Consider the following 20,793-nt stretch of genomic DNA (forward strand, 5'->3'; position numbering starts at 1 on the left):
CTCCACACAAGTATAGAAACTGATATTATAGAATCAGGTTTTCAACAAGACTTTACTTCAGTTACTACTTTAATATAAACTACTATCATCACTTTTGTGTATTCCTTTTCATTTGCTTTATGTATACTTTCTACATTAAGTGTAACAGAGTACAAATACAATCCAGAATTCTGCTTTCTCTCTTAATCATTTTACTACATCCATCTTTTCATGTTATTACATGTTTAAGGATTGCAATACTTAATGCATTACTGTAATTCACTTAACCAGTCTGACAGTGTTGGCAAACACAGGTCATTTCACATGAGGAGATCTTGTAAAAATAATCTTTCTTTGTTTTTGCCTCTAAACAAGCATTCATAAAAAGGCTCACCTATTTTTCTTACCCATCTCCTTCTTCGACTTATGATCATTTGATTTTAGAACCTTAGGAGATCTGGCAAGAGCTTTTGACTGGCTCATTGTTTTAGAAGGGACATCATCATCTTCACTGAAGATATCACTGACGCTGGTATCAGATTTCTATTGAGGGAGAGAAAAGAGAAGAGGGGCACTAAAAGATAACTGCTTTGGGGATAGAGGTAATGAAACCATTTCTCTGAAGGTAGTAATCAAGAAAGAACTGATACTAGGCAGACAATCCTATGTTTCTCTTGGCTACACAAAAATAACCCGAAGTTCATAAAAATAACCTACAAGTTCAGTTCAAAGAAAATAAACAAAATTAGATTCTTCTTTCAAATTCTCAATAATAACAACAACAATGACTATTTACTGATTGCCTACTATGTATCTGGTACTATGTTAAATGCTGCATGTGTATTTTTAGTACTTATTACATTCCTATAAGGCATCCTCATCTCAATTTTTACAAATGAGAAAATGAATGCTGAGAGAAGTTAGGCGCCGTTAAGACTCACAGCTGCTGCTGCTAACTCATGTCAGTCGGGTCCCACTCTGTGCGACCCCATAGTCGGCAGCCCACCAGGCTCCTCTGTCCCTGGGATTCTCCAGGCAAGAATACTGGATGGGTTGCCATTTCCTTCTCCAATGCATGCAATGCATGCTAAGTCACTTCAGTCGTGTTCAACTCTGTGCGACCCCACAGACGGCAGCCCACCAGGCTCCCCCGTCCCTGGGATTCTCCAGGCAAGAATACTGGAGTGGGTTGCCATTTCCTTCTCCAATGCATGCATGCATGCTAAGTCGTTTCAGTCATGCCCGACTCTGTGCGACCCCATAGACGGCAGCCCACCAGGCTCTGCTGTCCACAGGATTCTCTAGGCAAGAATACCGGAGTGGGTAGCAATTTCCTTCTCCAAGATTTACAGCTGTAAGTAGTAAAGGCAGATCTTGCTCTCCGTGGGTTCCAAAGCCTCTATTTTTACCACAGTTTGGGGCAAAATGATTGTACAGTATCACCTAACTACATGGGTGCAAAGACTAATTTTTTTCACCACTCTAATGCAGTGCTCAAGGCTTAGGAGGTAATATGTTCTGGGGGAAAAACATGGGCTTTTTGCCAGACTACGGTAAGAATTCTAGTTCTGCCACCTATTAATAATTACTAGCAATTAACGTCTCTTAAGTCTTTTATTTAATGATATGTAAAAGAGATGACACTATCTCATGGGGCTAGCAAAAGAATTAAGTGAAATAATCAATTTCAAACATTTTGGACAATTCTGAATAATAGGTAACATAAATTCTCTGACACAGAAAATGTGTAATCAATATGAGTTCCCATAGCTAGTATGAAGCTGCTGTAAAACACAGGAAGCTCCGTCTAGTGCTCTGTGACAATCTAGAGGGGTGGGATGGGGTGGGCTGGAGGGAGGCTCAAGAGAGAGGAGATGTATTTATATTTATGGCTGATTCATGTTGTTTATAGCAGAAACCAACACAAGGTTATAAAGCAATTATCCTCCAATTAAAGAACAAAGTAAGCTCCCTTTCTCTTCTCCTACGGGTAACAGTATCAGCGATGACTTTTATTGTAGAAAGTCATGAAATCCTAACAATTCACAATGTCTTTTAAATCCATCTCCTCTTTTCCAACCCCACTGCTAGCTACCACTCTCATTCTGGCTCTTTCTGTCTCTTTCTCATGCTTTCAACACCAAAAATGGCTTCCTATCTGCTCCTGTTATTCTCCTCTCAGCCGGCCTCCTACATAATTGCTAGGTTAACATTGCTAGAACACTATTTAGGTCATGTCGTTTCCTCCTCACTTAATATTCAAATACTTTCACAGACTGGTTGCAGTGTGCTAGCTCACCTTGTTGATACCCCTCCACATGAATTCTTACCCAATCAAACTAGATGCCTGGTAGTACACAAACTGCTTCTCTAAACAGGTCATTCTTTCTATTCCTATTTCACATCCTTTATCGTTCTGAAACTATTTTTCAAGTCTCAGTTAAAATCCCTTATCCCTCATGACGCTCCTTCCTGACAATCTCATGTAAAAGTTCTCCCTGCCTCTTCTGTACCCTGGTAGCTCTCAGTCTTTCCACTGAGCTGATATAAACTACATTATATTTCAGATCTCTGGTGACCTGGAGAAACAGAAAATGGGGAATACGATAGCGATCTTCACAAATATAAAGTATTATTTGTGGAACAGTAAATGAACTTATTTTATATATACTCTGTGTGGGCTCAGTTGTGTCTGACTCTTTGTGACTCCATGGATGGCAGCCCGCCAGGCTCCTCTGTCCATGGAATTTTCCAGGCAAGAATACTGGAGCAGGTGGCCATTTTCTAGTTCAAGGGATCCTCCCAATCCAGGGATCAAACCCTAGTCTCTTGCATCTCTTGTACTGGCAGGCAGATTCTTAACCACTGTGCCACCTGGGAAGCCCCATATACTTTGCTGCTGCTGCTGCTAAGTCGCTTCAGTTGTGTCTGACTCTGTGTGACCCCACAGACAGCAGACCACCAGGCTCTCTCATCCCTGGGATTCTCCAGGCAAGAATACTGGAGTGGGTTGCCATTTCCTTCTCCGATGCATGAAAGTGAAAAGTCAAAGTGAAGTCGCTCAGTCGTGTCCGACTCTTAGCGACCTCACGGACTGCAGCCCACCAGGCTCCTCCGTCCATGGGATTTTCCAGGCAAGAGTACTGGAGTGGGGTGCCATTGCCTTCTACAAGATGCTAAACCAATGAATGGAACATATAGCTTGATATAAGAAAGAACTTTGAAAATGCTAAAACTGCCTGAAAAGAGAATGTTCTTGGGTCAGTAGGGATATTTGTTCCCCATGAGTAGAGGTACTTCTGGAACATCTGTATCTGAAAAGATACCAGTCAAGGGTGGTTCTGAGAGTATACATAAATTAGCTCTTCCTTCAAAGAGCTCTAAGGAAGCCATACAATATATTAAGACCATAGGCTTTGGACTCAGGCAAACCTGAACTTGAATCTTGGTTCCAACACTTATTTGTATGTGTACTTGGACAAAATAATTAATCTTACTAGTCTTATCTCCTCATCTGTAGAATGAAGGTAACACCCTCCTCTTCAGACTGTTGTTATAATTATGTAAAAGGAATAGCTTTCTGTCTGACAAGTGGTAATGTGCCTACACCCACTAATATTATTAATAACTCTATGATTAACACAAGAGAAGCAATTATTTAATTTCTCCAATTCCTAATCTTTCAGATTCAGTAACTTACAGGTGCTGTATAAAATAAGTTCTCCAGGAGACTCTGGTCATATTGAGGGTCATTGGGCTCACTGCTGCAATACACATCACTCCCAGGAGATGGGGAATCTGGAGGAGAGCCTAGGCCATCCCAACAGCGACCTTGGGACAATTCAGCACTGCAGAAATAAGAAAAATAAAATAGAACTTTAAAGGACGTTTCATCTTAATTCTTTTTTTTTGGGTAAACATTCTAAAGTTCTAAATATGGAAGAAAATACATAAAACAGAAGACTTACATTATATAGAAGACCATCTAACACTTACTTTTATATCATATTCCTTCTCTTCTGGGATGTCAACAACTAGCACTCAAAAAATACATTTCAGACACTGATTGTGAGCTCATTCATTTATTGAACAAACATTTTACTGGGTACCTATTATGTGCCAGGCATACTGTTAGGTCCTGAATGGTACAGAGATGGCTAAGCTAACTTGTTCTACTCTTGTGCTGCTCATGGTCCAGTAGGGAGGGAAAAAATGTAAAGAATTGACTATAATTCAATGGAGTTAACTGTTATATACTGTTTTTGTGAAGAATGACTAATTCATAAATATGCCTTCTTCTATTAAGCAAAAATATATGCATTTAGTTTATTTATGGAAAGATCAGCTCTATGTAGAGTAGAGAAATAAGTAAAACAGATACTCTACTTATATAGAGTTTGTAAACTAATAAGAAAGATAAGCATACAAATACATGTATATTTAATTTTAGTTTCTCCTATAGTAATTAGCATTTAATAAACAGTGGAAAAAGTGTCAGACTTTATTTTTTGGGGCTCCAAAATCACTGCAGATGGTGACTGCAGCCATGAAATTAAAAGACGCTTACTCCTTGGAAGAAAAGTTATGACCAACCTAGATACCATATTGAAAAGCAGAGACATTACATTGCCTACAAAGGTCCATCTATCTAGTCAAGGCTATGGTTTTTCCAGTAGTCATATATGGATGTGAGAGTTGGACTGTGAAGAAGGCTGAGTTCCAAAGAATTGATGCTTTTGAAGTGTGGTGTTGGAGAAGACTCTTGAGAGTCCCTTGGACTGCAAGGAGATCCAACCAGTCCATTCTAAATGAGATCAGCCCTGTGTGTTCTTTGGAAGGAATAATGCTAAAGCTGCAACTCCAGTACTTTGGCCACCTCATGAGAAGAGTTAACTCATTGGAAAAAGACTCTGATGCTGGGGGGGACTGGGGGCAGGAGGAGAAGGGGACGACAGAGGATGAAACGGCTGGATAGCATCACTGACTCGATGGAAGTGAGTCTGAGTGAACTCCAAGAGATGGTGATAGACAGGGAGGCCTGGTGTGCTGCAGTTCATGGGGTTGCAAAGAGTTGGACACAACTGAGCGACTGAACTGAACTGAAACATCTATAAATGAACTTACTGATTCTTAATGAACATGTTAAATACTGAATATGTGCCAAACACTGCGCTAAGGATTTCAATTAATTTTTTCAACTCTGCTTCCCTTTCAAGGCAGCTGCTATACTTTTTTTCCCCTTCTTTCTCAAGAAAATAATACACAATCACTACCTTCAAATTATAAGCATCTGCTTACAATTTGGGAGACCTGGGTTTGATCCCTGGGTCAGGAATATCCTCTGGAGAAGGAAATGGCAACCCACTCCAGTACTCTTGCCGGGAAAATCCCATGGACAGAGGAGCCTGGTAGGCTACAGTCCATGGGATCACAAAGAGTCGGACATGACTAAGCGACTTCCCTTTCACTTTTCACCTTCAAATTAGACTGTGTTCCTAAAATTCCTGGAACAGAGATGCTCAACAAATAGATGTTCAGTTTCTTGAGAAACCTATATGCAGGTCAGGAAGCAACAGTTAGAACTGGACATGAAACAACAGATTGGTTCCAAATAGGAAAAGGAGTACGTCAAGGCTGTATACTATCACCCTGCTTATTTAACTTATATGCAGAGTACATCATGAGAAATGCTGGGCTGGAAGAAGCACAAGCTGGAATCAAGATTGCCGGGAGAAATATCAATAACCTCAGATATGCAGATGACACCACCCTTATGGCAGAAAGTGAAGAGGAACTCAAAAGCCTCTTGATGAAAGTGAAAGAGGAGAGTGAAAAAGTGGGCTTAAAGCTCAACATTCAGAAAACGAAGATCATGGCATCTGGTCCCATCATTTCATGAGAGGGGGAAACAGTGGAAACAGTGTCAGACTTTATTTTTTTGGGCTCCAAAATCACAGTAGATGGTGATTGCAGCCATGAAATTAAAAGACGCTTACTCCTTGGAAGAAAAGTTACAACCAACCTAGACAGCATATTGAAAAGCAGAGACATTACTTTGCCAACAAAGGTCCGTCTAGTCAAGGCTATGGTTTTTCCAGTGGTCATGTATGGATGTGAGAGTTGGACTGTGAAGAAAGCTGAGCTCCGAAGAATTGATGCTTTTGAACTGTGGTGTTGGAGAAGACTCTTGAGAGTTCCTTGGACTGCAAGGAGATCCAACCAGTCCATCCTAAAGGAGATCAGTCCTGGGTGTTCATTGGAAGGAATGATGCTAGAGCTGAAACTCCAATACTTTGGCCACCTCATGTGAAGAGTTGACTCATTGGAAAAGACCCTGAATGCTGGGAGGGATTGGGGCAGGAGGAGAAGAGGATGACAGAGGATGAGATGGCCGGATGGCATCACCGACTTGATGGAAGTGAGTCTGAGTGAACTCCGGGAGTTGGTGATGAACAGGGAGGCCTGGCGTGCTGCAATTCATGGGGTCACAAAGAGTCAGACACAACTGAGCGACTGAACTGAACTGAAGTGTTCCTTTCTTTATCTTTCTTTAACCTACAGCAGAGCTTCTTAATCTTAGCGCTACTGAAATGTTGGGTCAGATGAGTCGCTGTTACTGGGACCTATCATGTGCATTCTGGATCCCTGGACTCTACTCATCAGAAACCAATAGCCTGAAAGCAATCCCTCCAGGTGTGATAACCAGAAGTATCTTCAGACATTTCCAAATGTCCCATACAGTGGGGATGGGGGGAACTGGCTTCCAGATGAGAACCACTTATCTATAGTAATCTCTCTATCAAAGGTTAAGAACAACTTCCTAACTGCTCAAACCCAACTAACAACTTCACAATCCACACAGCTTCTCTGCAGCCTATGAACACTGCTCCTTTTAGAAGCTCTACTTCTTGATGTTCTACACAACTCTTATTTGCCACTTATAGATCTCCACTTCCCTCTAGTCGCCTTTCTCCCCTCCTTGCAACCCTTAAAGTTATGAATATTTCTACTGCTTAGTATATAGTCCTCCACCTTTTACTTATTTTTCCAAATTAACATTTCTTTGAATGTATTCTTGTCTATAAAACATTAAAAAAGCATGCCATTTCCCTCTATGCAATACTTAGGACATGAAAACTGAGAGAGGTCAGAGCTATTCTGCACAGGCCAGTGGCCTGGGGTTCCTGTTGGGAGGGCAGGAAATATAAAAGTTGGAAAAAAGGCGAGGGGGCCTGGAACTTGTCTGTATTCTTTGGCTACAAGACAAGTCCACTCTCTTGTTTTCTTCTTAATCATGTTTTAAATCAAGGAAAACATGTACATGTACATATTTTAAAAGTCAAATAGGATCATAAGACATAATGAGAAACAGCAGCTGCCTGCCTCCTTAGAAGTAATCACTTTCAAATCCTTGTTTCTGTTGGTACTTACCTTTATATTTCTAAGTAACACATGTGTGGTGCTATTTTCTGATTTTTTTTCATTTTTCTAAATGACTTTGTATTATGAAAAAGTTATTCTTGGAAACAGATTTCCCTTTCCCCCATTTGAGAAGATGGGGGAAAGGGAAATCTGTTTCCCAGAATAATAACATCATATCATAAGAATAATGATTTAAGAGATATGATGTTAATCTTCAGGATTAACATCATATCAGAGCCAAGTATAATTTACTACACTTTCTTTACAAAGTCTAGCTTTTCTTGTTTTAATAACTGCCTTAATTTTTGTTTAAAGTAGCTTTCTATGTGCCAATTATTATTTCATTATTGAACTGTCCAAGAGAACTGAACATTTCCTCTTGATCTGGTCAAACACAGGAGAAATGTGTTTCCATCTATCCTTTCCCCTCCTTAGAAGTATCGCTACAGAAGCCCTGTGTGCTTCCACAAGCAGTGTCTGCTCTCTAAATATGGACATAGACCATAAAGCTCCTTTTCTCTTTTTTCTCTATTACATCCCCTGCTTCTTGGACTCCAAGCCTTGTTCTTTATCCTAGATTCTCTTTGTGGCAGAGAATAGCCTGTGGTTTCCTGAGAACTAGTGCAAGAGAGGCAATGTTTTGAGTCCTTGGATGTATGAAAATATTTTTACCCTGCCCTCACACGATTGATAGTTTGACTGGAAATGGAATTTGAGATCAATAATTAATAGTTTTCAGAATCCTGAAAGTAACTCTCCACTGCCTTCCATGGAGCTGGTAGAAAAGTCTTTTTAAAAAATATATATAAACATTTATTTATTTTTGGCTCCATCGGGTCTTAGTTGTGGCACTCAGGTTGCAGCATGTGGGATCTTTAACTGCAGCATGCAAACTCTGAGCTGTGGCATGTGGGATCTAGTTCCCCAAGTAGGGATCAAACTCCAGCTTCCTGCATTGGGAGTGTGGATTCCTAGCCACTGGACCATAGTCCCTGTGCTGGATTCTTGATCTTTATGTACTCTTTTGTGAATGGCTTCTTTCATTTAGCATGATTTTTCAAGGTTCCCTCATGCTGCAGCATGTTAACAGTACTTTTTCCCTTTTTCTGGCCAAATAATACTCCATTTAAAAAATCTACTAATCAGCTGATGGACATTTTTTACTGTTATGACTACTGCAATTCATGTACATGTTTTTGCGTGGACTTATATTTTCATTTTCCTTGGCTATATACTTAGGGAGTTGAACTGCTGGGTCACGTGATAACTTGATGTGCAACAATCTGAGGAACTGACAGATTATCTTCCAAAGTGGCTGCATCATTTTACACTGCTACCAGCCGTCTATGAAGATTTCAAATTTTCCACAGCCTCACCAACACTTAATCTGATTTTTTGATTCTAACCATCCTAGTGGGAAACCAGCCCTGAATATTCATTGGAAGGACTGATGCTGAAGCTGAAACTCCAATACTTTGGCCACCTGATGCGAAGAAACTGACTCATTGGAAAAGACCCTGATGCTGGAAAAGATGGAAGGCAAGAGGAGAAGGGGACAACAGAGGATGAGATGGTTGGATGGCATCACCAACTCGATGGACATGAGTTTGAGCAAGCTCCGGGAGCTGGTGATGGACAGGGAGGCCTGGTATGCTGCAGTCCATGGGGTCGCAGAGTTGGACACTGAGCGACTGAACTGAACTGATCCTACTGGGTATGAAGTAGTATCTTGTTTACAGTTTTGATTTGCATTTCCCTGATAACTAACGGTGCTGACAACTTTTATATGCATATTAGCCATCTGACTATCTTCTTTGAAGAAATCTCTATGTAGAAACTTTGCCTTTTAAATTAGATTATTTATGCCATAGTTATTAAGTTGTTGAGTTCCTCACATATTCTAATATGTCTTTTATCAGATATAAGATTTATAAATATTTTCTTCCATTCTGTGATTATCTTTTCACTTCTTAATAGTATCTTTTGAAGCCCAAACATTTTTAATTTTCTTAAGTTTAACTTTTTGTTGTTGTTCTTGGTTGTACTTCTAATGCATATCTAAGGATCCTTTTCCAAATTCAAGATTACAAAGACTTATCTCTGTTTTAAGAGTTTTATAGTTTTAGTTCTTCCATTTAGCTATCTAATTCATAGTGAATTAATTTTTAAAATATGGTTTGAGAGTCCAACTTCATTTTTTGCATGTGGCTAAGCCAGCAGTGCCAGCACCATTTATTGAAAAGGAAATTCTTTCTTCCACTTAATGGTCTTGACACCGTTGTTGAATATTAGTTGATATGGCTTTATTTCTAGACTACCAATTCTATTCCATTTATTTATGTCTATCCTTATGCCAGTACCAAACTGACTTGCTTACTCTTGCTTTGTAGTAAGTTTTAAAATAGCAAAGTGTGAATCCTTCTATTTTTTCCTTAAGATTCTTTTGGCTATTCTGGGTACCCTGTAATTTCACAGTAATTACAATCAGCTTGCCAATATCTATGAAGAAGTCGGCCATGAATTTGACAGGGACTGTACTGAATCATGAACATGAGATTTTCCCCGTTTATTTAGATCTCCTTTAATTTCTTTCAACAATTTGCAGTTATGTTTTAAACTTCTTCAGTTAAATTTATTTGTATTTTATTCTTATCAATGCTATTATAAATGGAATTATTTCTTAATTTTATTTATTTATTTACTGCATGGCTTGTAGGATCTTAGTTCCTTGACCAGGGATCAAACCCTAGCCCTTGCAGTGAAAGCCCTGAGTCCTAACTGATGGATCACCAGGGAATTCCCTTAATTTTATTTTTTGATTGGTCACTGCAAGTAAATAGAAGTATAATTGACTTATCATGTTATCCTGCAATCTGTCTCACAGTGGATTCTTTAGGATTTTTACATACCTGATCATGTCATTTGTGAATAGTCTTACTTCTTCCTTCCCAATTTGGAACCCTTTTATTTTTTTTTTCCTGCCTAATTGTACAGGCCATATAGGTAATAAGAGATAGACCCCAAATTTCAACTGTGTCTATTTAAAATCCATGTTCTTTTCATTATACACTGCTGACACTGGTGTTAAGGAAACAGGTGAGAAATAAGAATGGAAAGGTAGACTGGAGACCATTCTATAAGTGAAGCTAAGAATAAAAGGCTAAAGATTGGATTTTTATTTAGTAGATAATAAATAATGATTTAATATGTAATGAATAAGGGAATGACTTAGTTGTTCAAAAGAAATGTTGTTGCTTTAGGAAGATAAATCTGTTAACAATATACACAATAAATTGGAGGAAAAATTTTAAAGAAAAGAGAGTTAAGAGCTCTTACCTGCCCAACAGCAGCTGTATGGCTCTGGTATCAGCCTTTGCATCATGTTTCCAATTTTCCTGTTTCTCAGTTGGAGGGAGGAGGTGATCTTCAATGTGGTCTTTAACTTGATTCCTAGATAAGGCTTTGATTCTAAGGAAGGAAAAAAATGTTTTCACTGGCTAACATATGTGAAAATCTAAATCAGAATTTAATGAGCTGAGAAGTATACATGGAGACAGTTCAACATGGAAGACTTGAAATGTTTTAGACTTTACCTTAAATATATATAAAACTTCACAATTTACAAAGCCTTTTCCTACATTAGAATCTCATTTCATTTATGTAAGAGAGGGAGGAAAAAATATACCCATTTTATATACAAGCATGCTGGTTGAGAAAGATCAAGAATTTAGCCATTTACATATTTTGCAAGTGTCAGTCCTAGGTCTAGATTTTGAGTATCTTAACTCCTAGTTTAGGCTTCTTTCCCACCACATTAAAAAATTACTTGCTGAACATTTCCAAGATTATTTAGTCCGTATCTTGACAAAAAAGACACATTAACAACTATTAAGAAATGAATTATTGGAATTCATGTTTATCCCATAACTTACTGTGATGATGTTCTAAGTAAATCTTCCTTCATAGAAGGATGAACTTCTTCCAACAACATGCTAGTATCTGGACTTGATTTCATTGCAGAAATCACCATGGCATTACGCAGTTTATTGCCTTGTTCTAACAGAGCTGAAGAGGGCAAAAGCAGAACACAAGAAATCTAAATCCAGCAGAAATATTTGCAATATTCAGCCCCTGAATATATACTACATATATATATATATATATAATATATATAATACAATCTATTATATCACACAACTTACTATAGTGTACTATAATTGCTTATTTGTGTACTTTCCCCACTAGCTTGAGAATCCCTTGAGGACATTCACTTTACAACAAATTTTTACTGAGCTTCTATTATGTGAACTGTTTTAGATGTTGGCATTACAGCACTGAATGGAGTCTCTCTATTCCACAGAGACTGACCTCCTTATTGCAGTTGTTATATACATACATTGACTCTTCCAACTGGTGGCTGTACATAATAAATTTAGTAAAATAATTTTCCCATCCTTAAGTAACAACAATTATAGTGGATAACATTTACTGAACCCTTACCACTTCCTGGGCACTCCTAAGAATTGATTTAACCCTCCCAGCAATCCTCTGAAATGGGTACTATTATTTCCTTCATTTTCCAGATGAAAAAGTTGAGGCACAGAGGATGTATAACTTGCCCAATATATCATGCAGTATAACCAGGATGACTCTACATCACTATACATATATGACCCCACCTTTTCTTAGACTTTTTAAAAGCTTAGGACCACTGGCATTATTTCAAGGAATACTGAGAAGAATTATTATTTTCTTGAGGTTTCACAGTTGTTTAGGAGGTAAATTAAGTTTAGATATCAAGTGCTTGTGTATCTTGATCTAGAGTTTTTTATAGCTTCTAAAAATAAAAAAGATACGGTAGTCAGGCCAAAAAACCCCCCAAACAGATCCATAAACATTCAACATTTTTTAGTATAAAGAATTCAACATATAGCTTAAAAACTCAAAACTCAAACCCCAAAAACCCTGAAACATCATATGTTCAATGTGTTCAGTTCAGTCGCTCAGTCATGTCCAAATCTTTGCGACCCCATGAATCGCAGCATGCCAGGCATCCCTGTCCATCACCAACTCCTGGAGTTCACTCAGACTCACGTCCATCGAGTCAGTGATGCCATCCAGCCATCTCATCCTCTGTCGTCCCCTTCTCCTCCTGCCCTCAATCCCTCCCAGCATCAGGGTCTTTTCCAATGAGTCCACTCTTCGTATGAGGTGGCCAAAGTACTGGAGTTTCAGCTTTAGCATCATTCCTTCCAAAGAAATCCCAGGGCTGATCTCCTTCAAAATGGACTGGTTGGATCTCCTTGCAGTCCGAGGGACTCTCAAGAGTCTTCTCCAACACCACAGTTCAAAAGCATCAATTCTTCGGAGCTCAGCTTTCTTCAGTCCAACTCTCACATCCATACATGACCACTGGAAAAACCATAGCCTTGACTAGACGGACCTTTGTTGGCAAAGTAATGTCTCTGCTTTTGAATATGCTATCTAGGTTGGTCATAACTTTCCTTCCAAGGAGTAAGCATCTTTTAATTTCATGGCTGCAGTCACCATCTGCAGTGATTTTGGAGCCGAAAAAAATAAAGTCTGACACTGTTTCCACTGTTTCCCCATCTATTCCCCATGAAGTGATGGGACCAGATGCCATGATCTTCGTTTTCTGAATGTTGAGCTTTAAGCCCACTTTTTCACTCTCCTCTTTCACTTTCATCAAGAGGTTTTGAGTTCCTCTTCACCTTCTGCCATAAGGGTGGTGTCATCTGCATATCTGAGGCTATTGATATTTCTCCCGGCAATCTTTTTTTTGGTCCACTGCTGCTGCTACTGCTAAGTCGCTTCAGTTGTGTCCGACTCTGTGCAACCCCATTGACGGCAGCCCACCAGGCTCCCCTGTCCCTGGGATTCTCCAGGCAAGAGTACTGGAGTGGGGTGCCACTATTGAGAGACTATTTCTCACCCCAGATAGTCATAGTTTCATAGTTCAGGAACACAGGAAAGTGACAAACTTCCAAGGAACTCAACCCAAAGAAATTCTTTATATTCCAAATCACTTTTACTCTGAAAGATACCAGCCTTCCTCATCTCTTCAAAATCTTTCATGGAATCATAATTTCTGTAGAAGTCTGCATATGCCTTCTTTCTTTTTTCAGCCACAGAAAACTTACAGAAAGTTGCAAACCCCAGGGAGACCATGAATGCTCCAACAATATGAAATTGCAGACGTTTGGCCAGGAGGCCATGCATCTGAGGTTTTGCCAAAGCAGTGGACATGGCAGTTTTCCTTCTCGACGGCTCAACCACGATGTCCTCTCAGGCTGATGGAGAAATGGACCTCTCCTGGCAATCTTGATTCCAGCTTGTGCTTCTTCCAGCCCAGAGTTTCTCATGATGTACTCTGCATAGAAGTTAAATAAGCAGGGTGACAATATACAGCCTTGACGTACTCCTTTTCCTATTTGGAACCAGTCTGTTGTTCCATGTCCAGTTCTAACTGTGGTTTCCTGACCTGCATATAGGTTTCTCAAGAGGCAGGTCAGGTGGTCTGGTATTCCCATCTCTTTCAGAATTTTCCATAGTTTATTGTGATCTACACAGTCAAAGGCTTTGGCACAGTCAATAAAGCAGAAATGTGTTATGTGAATATATAAGTTAAAGAAAAATAAAGGTTACCAATTATGGTATGCAGAATTCTTCACTTGATCTTAGCCAAAAGGCTGAGAAATGATGTAGGTAGAATTCTAAAACAGTTCCTCTCAGATTTCCAGCCACTGGTATACAAATGCCTTTTCCTAGTGAATTACTCATCTAGACAATGTTGTAAAGGGATTTTATGGAAGTAATTAGGTTTCCAAATCGATCTACCTTAAGATTGGGAGATTATCTTGGTTGTCCCAAACCATTATAAAGCGGAGTTTTCTCTGGCTGTTTTCAGGATATGAAGTCAGAGATTTAAAGCATGAGAGGGATGCAATGTATCACTGCTGTCTTAAAGATGGAGATGGCCACATGGCAGGAGATGCACATGGCCTTTAGGAGCTTAAGAGTGGACCCTGGCTGACCGCCAGCAAGGATATGGGACCTTAGTCCTATTATAGCAAGGAACTGGATTCTGTCAACAAGAATGAACTTGAAAGTGAATTCCCGGCCCCCCACCCCCCAGCCCCACCCAGAGCTTTCAGATGATAATTTAGCTGGGCTGACAACTTGATTTTAGCCTAAGATGACCTAAGCAGAAAACCCAACCATACTTTGTTGGACTTCAGATCCATAGAACTGTGACTAATAAATGGGTATTATTTTTAAGACATTAAGTTTGTGGTAACTTGTTACATAACAATAGAAAATTAATATTCCCATTAATGGTACTACCCATGAATACTGATTTACATTTTGATATATTCTGTATAGTTTTTAATCTATGCATACATATCCCTGTACAGGTATGTGTATGTATACATATATATATAAATTTTTTCTTTTGCAAAAATGGCATATTATGTATACTGTTTTATAACTGCCTTTTCACTTAACAATATGCATTAACTTTTTTTCTATATAAATAATGGCTATACAATATTCCATTCAGAAATCACTGTATGCATTTTTATTTTTTAAAAAAACCTCTTTGGGATTCAGCCAGAAAATAGTTATCTTGTTTATTCAATGAGAAAGGATGAAGAAAACATGATCTGCTAGCACTGAAAATCTGGTTATAGACGCTTTCTATACAAAGACAGAAATATAGATCAATGGAACAAAATAGAAAGCCCAGAGATGAATCTACGCACCTATGGACACCTTATCTTTGACAAAGGAGGCAAAAATATACAATGGAGGAAAGACAATCTCTTTAACAAGTGGTGCTGGGAAAACTGGTCAACCACTTGTAAAAGAATGAAACTACAATACAACACTTTCTAACACCATACACAAAAATAAACTCAAAATGGGTTAAAGATCTAAATGTAAGACCAGAAACTATAAAACTCCTAGAGGAAAACATAGGCAGAATACTCTGATATAAATCACAGCAGACTCCTCTATGACCCACCTCCCAGAGTAATGGAAATAAAAGCAAAAATAAACAAATGGGACTTAATTAAACTCAAAAGCTTTTGCACAATGAAGGAAACTATAAGCAAGGTGAAAAGACAGCCTTCAGAATGGGAGAAAATGATAGCAATGAAACAACTGACAAAGAATTAATCTTCAAAATATACAAGCAGCTCAATACCAGAAAAACAAATGACCCAATCAAAAAATGCGCCAAAGAATTAAACAAACATTTCTCCAAACACATACAGATGGCTAACAAACACGTGAAAAGATGCTCAACATCACTCATTATCAGAGAAATGCAAATCAAAACCACAATGAAATACCATTTCACGCTGGTCAGAATGGCTGCATCAAAAAGTCTACAAACAATAATAAATGCTGGAGAGGGTGTGGAAAAAGGGAACTCTCTTACACCGTTGGTGGGAATGCAAACTAGTACAGCTGCTATGGAGAACAGTGTGGAGGTTCCTTAAAAACTGGAAATAGAACTGCCTTATGACCCAGCAATCCCACTGCTGGGCAAACACACACCGAGGAAACCAGAAATTGAAAGAGACACGTGTACCCCAATATTCACTTCAGCACTGTTTACAATAGCCAGGACATGGAAGCAACCTAAATGTCCACTGGCAGATGAATGGATAAGAAAGTTGTGGTACATATACACAATGGAATATTACTCAGCTATTAAAAAGAATGCATTTAAGTCAGTTCTAAAGAGGTGAATGAAACTGGAGCCTATTATACAGAATGAAGTAAGTCAGAAAGAAAAACACCAATACAGTATACTAATGCATATACATGGAATTTAGAAAGATGTTAACGACAACCCTGTATGCAAGAGAACAAAAGAGACACAGATATAAAGAACAGACTTTTGGATTCTGGGAGAAGGCGAGGGCAGGATGATTTGAAAGAACAGCACTGAAACATGTATATTACCATATGTGAAACAGATGACCAGTCCAAGTTTGATGCATGAAATAAGGCACTCAAAGCCAGTGCAGGGATGGGATGGGAGGGAAGTGGGAGGGGGGTTCGGGGTGGGGTGGGGGGACACATGTACACCCATGGCTTATTCATGTCAATGTATGGCAAAAACCACCACAATATTGTAATTAGTCTCCAATTAAAACAAATTAATTAAAAAAAAGAAAATGAAGCTTGATATATGACATGAAGTCCTCCTTGTTTTAGTTTCCAGTTAATACTTGGCTTAATTTGATATGGTTTAAAGATCTTTAATGAGGTAGGGGCTGCCGTCTCTGGGGTCGCACAGAGTCGGACACGACTGAAGTGACTTAGCAGCAGCAGCAGCAATGAGGTAGGGACACTCAATAAATGCTTTATGAATAAAGTAGTTAATGAAAAGAAGTGTCAACAATAAACTTCATTTGACTTTAGGGCCATGTAGAAAAATAGTTTTTCTACTGACACGGAAAACTGACACAGACTATTGTCCAGAGACAACAGTCTTGGTACTTTATGATCTAATCATACACAACTATTTTTAATTCCTTAAACACAATATTTCCTTTGTACTCTCAAAGTTCTAGGTATTCCATTCCATCAAAGAATTATCATGCAGTATTAAAATTGTTTATCTCACCCAATCAACTTTGAGGTGATGGACTGGCTTTTGTTAGTCTCTGTATCCTTTTTGCCTGGTACGTATCAGGAATTTGATTAAAAAAATTTTTTTTTGGCTTCCCTTGTGGCTCAGCTAGTAAAGAAACCGCCTGCAATGCAGGAGACCTGGGTTCAATCCCTGAGTTGGGAAGATCCCCTGGAGAAGGAAAAGGCTACCCACTCCAGTATTCTGGCCTAGAGAATTCCATGGACTGTATAGTCCATGGGGTTACAAAGAGTTGGACATGACTGAGCGACTTTCACTTCATTCATTTTTTTAATTGAAGGATAACTGCTTTACAGAATTTTGTTGTTTTCTGTCAAACCTCAACATGAATCTGCCATAGGTATACATATGTCCCCTCCCTCTTGAACCTTCTTCCCATTTCCCTCCCTGATTAAATGTTTTAATAAATACTTCCACTGTTGTAATATATCACACATGATTATACTATATGCACTCATTAAATGTGTTAATAAATACTTCCACTGTTGTATATATCATATATAATTATACCATATCTGCTTTAGAGTCTATTTCTCTTACTAGAATGAATTCATTAAGGTCAGGGACTCATTTCTCACTGTAACCCCAAACTCAAAACAATGGCTGACACAAAATAGGCACTCAAAAGCTATCTGTTGAATTGCATTTTTTGCTAAATAAAATATTCCCTGGAATGGTAATATTTTAAGAGTGACTTAATTAGTTATTAACATCTGAATAAGAACAGGCACTGAAGATTCTTTCCAACAGCAGATTTTAAAAAAGAAATAAACACTGATGGCAACAAGTGAACAAATCTGAGCAAGGACAGTCCTTTGATTGGCTTTCAAGTGGTTTCTTCCTTGAAACAAGCACTCTTAGAAAAGTTTCTCTAAAGTCTAAGGCATGGCAACAAAAACACCTTATCTCCTCTTCGTAAGAGGAAGCTGGTTCCCACACTAAGAAAGCTGTCATAGGATCTTCCTGAACCTCAACTCAGTAATCATTTTCTGAACACAGAGGAAAGGCACTTAAGTGAGTTTAGGACAAATGTTTCCCTTGTTTATTTCTTACATGTCAGGGGCACAGCCCTTGCTAAACAGGGAGGTATAAAGCTTCTGTTTTTTTTTCCTACTCCTTGCTATCTAAATCCCAACTCTTATAAGTAGGATGTATAGTTAGTGTTTCATAAATACTAGCTTGATGACTAATTTAGCTCTGTATCCCCTTTCATAAGGTCATTTTAATAAAGACCAGGAAGGTGGTTAAGTTTATGTATTATAATCCTCCATGACCTTAGCTCTAGACCTACTTACTAAAGTGGTCCACTTAAATCTTCATTCTCCACAGTCTTGTGGTTGGAAGGGATCTTAAAGATAAATGTCTACTTGGCGATTTAATCTCATCTGTAAGAGTTCCATCACAAAGTTATCCAGCCCACACCTGACCATTATCAGTGATAAAGAATTCACTCTCTTGAAGCTATCCTTTCCCATTTTTTCACAGGTAGGAATACTGGACTATTACCTCAGACTTAGTCACAATCTGTCATGTTTTATGTTTAAACCCAATGATTCTACTAACCCTAATGGAAGAGATTTGCACATTGGCAGCCCATGGGTTGCACCTGGCACACTTTGTTTGGCTTGAACAGTTGGCCAGCAGAGTTCTTGATTTTTTTTTTTTTTTAAAGCAGGTCTAAGAAAATAATGAACGTACAACAGGACTGAAGCAAAGGACTTTGCCTTAGAGTCTAAGATAACAATGAACTGGAGCCAAGCAGCAGCTGTCCCCCTTGATAGAACAGAAACTCCCTAATTGTGAGTCCGTGTCTTCATTTTAAAATAGGGATAACAATTCCATTAAAAGGGATAACAATCCGATTAAAAGATGCTTACTCCTTGGAAGAAAAGTTATGACCAACCTAGACAGCATATTCAAAAGCAGAGACATTACTTTGCCAACAAAGGTCCATCTAGTCAAGGCTATGGATTTTCCAGTGGTCATGTATGGATGTGAGAGTTGGACTATAAAGAAAGCTGAGTGCTGAAGAATTGATGTTTTTGAACTATGGTGTTAGAGAAGACTCTTGAGAGTCCCTTGGGCTGCAAGGAAATCCAACCAGTCCATCCTAAAGGAAATTGGTCCTGAATATTCATTGGAAGGACTGATGTTGAAGCTGAAATGCCAATACTTTGGCCACCTGATGCGAAGAACTGACTCATTTGAAAAGACCCTGATGCTGGGAAAAATTGAAGATGGGAATAGAAGGGAACGACAGAGGATGAGATGGTTGGATGGCATCACTGATTTAATGGACATGAGTCTGAGTAAGCTCCAGGAGTTGGTGATGGATAGGGAGGCCTGGCTTGCTGCAGTCCATGGGGTCGCAAGGAGTCAGGCACGACTGAGCAACTGAACCGAACAATCCCAACTTCACTCGGTTTTTGTTAAGTTTATATGTATAAGGCACCTGGCATAGTAGCTAGCAATAACGAATACTCAATAAATGGTAGCTGTTTAGCTGTTTTCTTAAGGCTAAATATCTCGTGGTGGTTCCTTCCCCAGTCTAGGTTGTTGTTGTTCAGTCGGTCATGTCCAACTCTTTGGGACCCTATGGACTGCAGCACACCAGGCTCCTTGTCCTTCACTATCTTCTGGAGTCTGCTCAAACCCATGTCCATCGCGTTAGTGATGCCATCCTACTACCTCATCCTCTGTTGCCCCCTTCTCCTCCTGCCCTCAATCTTTCCCAGTATCAGGGTCTTTTCCAATGAATCAGCTCTTTGCATCAAGTAGCCAAACTATTGGAGCTTCAGCTTCAGCATCAGTCCTTCCAATGAATATTCCAGACTGATTTCCTTTAGGATTGACTGGTTTGACCTCTCTGTTACCTAAGGGGCACTCAAGAGTCTTCTCCAGCACCACAGTTTGAAAGCATCCATTCTTCAGTGTTCAGCCTTCTTTATGGTCCAACTCTCACAGCTGTACATGACTACTGGAAAAACCATAGCTTTGAGTAGATAGACCTTTGTCGGCAAAGTAATGTCTCTGCTAATTAATACTCTCTCTAGGTTTGTTATAGCTTTTCTTCCAAGGATCAAGTGTCTTTTAATTTTATGGCTGCAGTCACTGTCCACAGTGATTTTGGAGCACAAGAAAATAGTCTCTCACTGTCCATTTTTTCCCCATCTATTTGCCATGAAGTGACAGGACCAGAAGCCATGATCTTAGTTTTTTGAATGTTGAGTTTTAAGGCAGCTTTTTCACTCTCCTCTTTGACCTTCATCAAGAGGCTCTTAGGTTCCTCTTTGCTTTCTGCCATTAGGATGGTTTCATCTGCGTATCTAAGGTTATTGACATTTCCCCTGGCAATCTTGATTCCAGCTTGTGCTTCATCCAGCCCAGCGTTTCTCATGATGTACTCTGCATAGAAGTTAAATAAGCAGGGTGACAAGATACAGCCTTGAAACACTCCTTTCCCAATTTGGAACCAGTCCGCTGTTCCATGTCCAGTTCTAACTGTTGCTTCTTGACCTACACACAGATTTCTCAGGAGGCAGGTGGGTGGTCTGGTATTCCCATCTCTTTAAGAATTTTCTACAGTTTGTTGTGATCCACACAGTCAAAGGCTTTGGCATAGTCAATAAAGCAGTAGTAAATGCTTTTCTGGAACTCTCTCGCTTTTTTGATGATCCAACGGATGTTGGCAATTTGATCTC

General features: G+C 39.1%; 1 protein-coding gene across 8 annotated transcripts in view; it reads right to left on the reverse strand.

Annotated features, from left to right (window-relative positions):
• The window catches only part of C2CD3 (C2 domain containing 3 centriole elongation regulator), a 127,306-nt gene that overhangs the window by 88,584 nt on the left and 17,929 nt on the right, over positions 1–20,793 (reverse strand). For 7 of the 8 annotated variants that reach the window (XR_009729639.1, XR_009729638.1, XM_061380795.1 and 4 more), the window contains 4 exons: positions 11,334–11,466; positions 10,738–10,869; positions 3,680–3,827; positions 374–522 (listed from right to left, as the gene is read on the reverse strand). Coding sequence is in view for 6 of the 8 variants with exons in the window: in XM_061380795.1 (XP_061236779.1) it covers positions 374–522; positions 3,680–3,827; positions 10,738–10,869; positions 11,334–11,466 (562 nt within the window). In the remaining 2 variants the exon portion in view is untranslated. Of the gene's footprint in view, positions 1–373; positions 523–3,679; positions 3,828–10,737; positions 10,870–11,333; positions 11,467–12,080; positions 12,511–20,793 lie in introns of those variants that run through there. The other variant, XM_061380800.1, reaches the window with a different exon arrangement.

This window comes from Bos javanicus, chromosome 15 (assembly GCF_032452875.1).
Source record: "Bos javanicus breed banteng chromosome 15, ARS-OSU_banteng_1.0, whole genome shotgun sequence".
In the NCBI taxonomy this organism is placed as follows: Eukaryota; Metazoa; Chordata; class Mammalia; order Artiodactyla; family Bovidae; genus Bos; species Bos javanicus.